Source organism: Fukomys damarensis, unplaced genomic scaffold (assembly GCF_012274545.1).
Source record: "Fukomys damarensis isolate Sample0158 unplaced genomic scaffold, DMR_v1.0_HiC HiC_scaffold_25, whole genome shotgun sequence".
In the NCBI taxonomy this organism is placed as follows: domain Eukaryota; kingdom Metazoa; phylum Chordata; class Mammalia; order Rodentia; family Bathyergidae; genus Fukomys; species Fukomys damarensis.
Window position 1 is genome coordinate 28,674,435 of NW_022900937.1, and position 3,437 is coordinate 28,677,871.

General features: G+C 42.2%; 1 protein-coding gene across 2 annotated transcripts in view; it reads right to left on the reverse strand.

Moving 5' to 3' along the window:
- Positions 1–3,437, reverse strand: part of Ddx1 (DEAD-box helicase 1) — a 30,273-nt gene that overhangs the window by 25,830 nt on the left and 1,006 nt on the right. Inside the window, exons 2-5 of one of the 2 annotated variants that reach the window (XM_010629033.2) lie at positions 1,941–2,072; positions 1,460–1,511; positions 1,045–1,108; positions 265–294 (exon numbers count right to left, since the gene is read on the reverse strand). In XM_010629033.2, the coding sequence (XP_010627335.1) occupies positions 265–294; positions 1,045–1,108; positions 1,460–1,509 (144 nt within the window). In that variant the 5' untranslated portion in view covers positions 1,510–1,511; positions 1,941–2,072. The remainder of the gene's footprint in view (positions 1–264; positions 295–1,044; positions 1,109–1,459; positions 1,512–1,940; positions 2,073–3,437) is intronic. The other variant, XM_010629032.3, reaches the window with a different exon arrangement.

The following is a 3,437-nucleotide window of genomic DNA, read 5'->3' on the forward strand; positions in this document are numbered from 1 at the left end:
AAAAAAAAAAAAAAAAAAAAAATGTGCAATCTCTTCGTTACAAGAGACACTCATTAAAATCCTTGAGTATGACCCTAGTGATACTACAACTTTCCATCCTCTTTTATAGATCTTCAGTTTGCTGGCAACAAAGATACCAATCTTGATGGCAAACCATCTACTTTCCATGGTTGTTTTAATAGTATTTCAAAGGAAAACCTACTGTTCAAAATCACTTTGAAGTTCACCTCTTGCAAAGGGAGTCAGTTTAAACGTACTACTTACACCAGTTTTCCCGCTTCCTGTTTCCGCAGCCTGAATGGGAAGGAAAAGTTGATATTACAGTTTGCCAATTAAAGAGGCCGAATTAACACAGCGTGTAGAAGTCTTTAACCCTTGACCAGGCTCCTGCCAACCTGGTCATCTCGCCTGACCCTGGAGCACCTGCTCACTTGTTTCCTTTCCGGTGACCCCCAGGCAAAGCAATCGAAAGCCCTCATCCTTCTAACCTGACACAGACGCGCTGAACAGGACCACCCCACAGAGCCAATACCGTCTGCCCCGTCGGTCCCCGAACCCACACAACGTTGACCCGTACTCGCCTGCCTGACGACATTCCTGCTGCACACAAGCTCCCACACTCTTCACCACAATGCCCCGCGGAAGAACCCATCACCCGACCCACGTGGAATTCCCATTTCACCAAAGGTCACACCTCCCACCCAGACATGTGGACTTACGCTGCTATGTGCAGCAGTCCAGGATCACACCTGATGCTCTCCCAGTCCCCAGGAACCCTGGAGCGCTTGGCATAGCCCAGCAGCCTTCATTCGTTCAATATGGCCACTGCCTTACTTGGCTTCAGCCAAGGTAAAGGCCACATCTGCGCCACCTCTGTGTACCCACAGCTACTCCCCAGTATTTCGGATACAGTACGTGTACAATGAGTGTTGGTAAATAAATAAAATCGATCTGGTAAGAAGTGTAGGGAGTTCTTAAAGCGGTTACAAACACGTAGACCTTGAGTTGTGCACCCCAGCCCCCAGGCACCCGAAGGTCACGTACCATGAGCACGTCACCCCCTCCGAGGATCAGCGGGACGGACTCAGCCTGGATGTCAGTGGGGAGCCTACAGAGGCATGCAGGGGGGCTCTTGTCAGTCAATTCAGTCTCGTTCAATTGCACATTTAAGAGAATTTTATAAAGGTACAAGATCCCAATGATGAATGTAACTGCATTGTTTGTTTTAAATGTACCAATAAACAATGGAAAAAAAAAAAGATAATTTTACTTGGCAAACACAGTCCATTTTTTTCTGCTAGAAGCATGACAGAGTTAAAAAAAAAAAAAGAAAGAAACATTCCATATCGTAAAGTCAACAGAAATGCTGAATTTCACTTACCCAGCTTGACTAAAAACACGACATGACTTTAAATCATAAAATGCGCTTGGAAACAAGGGCATTTCTCTTTGTACTTACAGCCAGTCCATCTCTTCCACTGCCTGGGCTATTTCTGGCATAACACCCATTTCTGCAAAGAAAAAGTAATTTTAAAAACCACACAGACCAAACTCACCATAAGTCACATTGCTTTTTATTTTTTGGTACCAGGGATCGAACTCAGGACTTTGTGCCTGCAAGGCAGGTGCGGTGCCAATGAGCTAAATTCCCGGCCCTAGCACTGCTCTTAAAATGACTTTGATGGCACTGAGGGGATGCTATGAAGTGTGACTCAGATACCTACTGGGTGTGGCACTGCTCAAAGAGTTTAAACATTGGAGCCAATGGAAGTTCAAATTCAAGCTCTCACTAGTAAGTGACCTTGGGCCAGACCACAAATGTGCTTTTTCTACACAAAACTATCTCATAGAGACATCAGAAAATTACTGCTAACAATGTAATAATGCACCTGGCACATGGTTGTCACTTAATACGTAGGAGCCCCCCCGCGCTTGTGCACCTGTTGCAGGACTAGTGAAGATCTACCCCAGTTAGGGTTCCATCAGCATTTCAGTTGTTTCATTTGTGATAACGTAGCAGGCAAGTGACCTGGCTCTTCCACAGGCAGACCCATAGGAATACCGTCAAGGATCTGAGAAAAATTAACAGCCCACAGTTGTTGGTGGCTGACTTTAAAATTTCTGTTAACCAATAAGAGGAAAAGGCCAGTACTGAAGACGAACAACTGCAAATGTCAGCTGGAGCTCTGCCTTTCAAAAAAACTGCGCATATATTTAAATAATTTGACCAGGAGGCCAGGTCTACGTGTACCAGTTGTTTCAGAGAGGGCTTTGTAATTTTATTTGTCAAATGAAATTGAAAGGGTAGCTAAACGAACAACTGCAAATGTCAGCTGGAGCTCTGCCTTTCAAAAAAAACTGCGCATATATTTAAATAATTTGACCAGGAGGCCAGGTCTACATGTACCAGTTGTTTCAGAGAGGGCTTTGTAATTTTATTTGTCAAATGAAATTGAAAGGGTAGCTATACACATAGTTAATTGGATTAAACTTCTCTTCCAAAGAAGCATTTTTTATTTTGACCCTGTATTTATAAAATACAGCATTCATTAATATTTGTTTACAAAAGTATATATATATCCTTAAAAAAGATGAAAAATACTCAATTACCAAGCCCCAGAAATAAACCATTTTGAAATTTTCTAATTCTTCTGTTTGTGAAAAGGCACAAAGCAAATCTAGAAAATGAATATATTCTTTGCTACAGTAAGTTTTCATTGCATAAGGTGAGCAGAATTATCATTTTCAATAAAGAAAGCTCTTCTACCTTTAAAATACCCCTAAGAAAATCCACAGATAGATAAATGAATCAAACCCTAAAGTCAGAAAGCCAGGCAGATCTTTCTAAGGATTAGCTCTATTACCGTCTATCTGTAATTCTTCCCCTAAAACACAAATTGCATAAAAAGGGGGGTATATACAGTCTTAAATAGGTACAAACAATACTGTGAGCTAAAGCTGCATGAAAAAACTGTTATATTACAAACAACAACCATGGATTTCTTTCGGCAAATTCCACCCTGTGGTCGGGTGCTCTACATGTTTTCTTTGAAATGATGTCTGTTCTTTAACCTTTTTTGTTTGTTTTTGTTTTTTGAGGCAGGGTCTCCCTTTACAGTTCAGGACAGCTCTGAACTCACTATGTAGCTCAGGCTGGCCTCGACCTCACGGCAAACCTCCTGCCTCAGCCTCCTGAGTGCTGGGACTACAGGCGTGCACCACCATACCTAGCAAGTATAATATTTGTGATAGTTAAGGGGAAAACAGTAATGTTAATGTTCGTCACCTCTTCCTTTGTCTCCATTTCAGGAAATCACACTCTTCTTCCAGTCCTTTACCCTAACATTCCTGAAATTTGTGAATGACTCCCAAACGCTGGAACCTATAAAATAACAATCTCCAGCTCCCCTATGGTTGCTGGCTCTAAAACTGTTTTA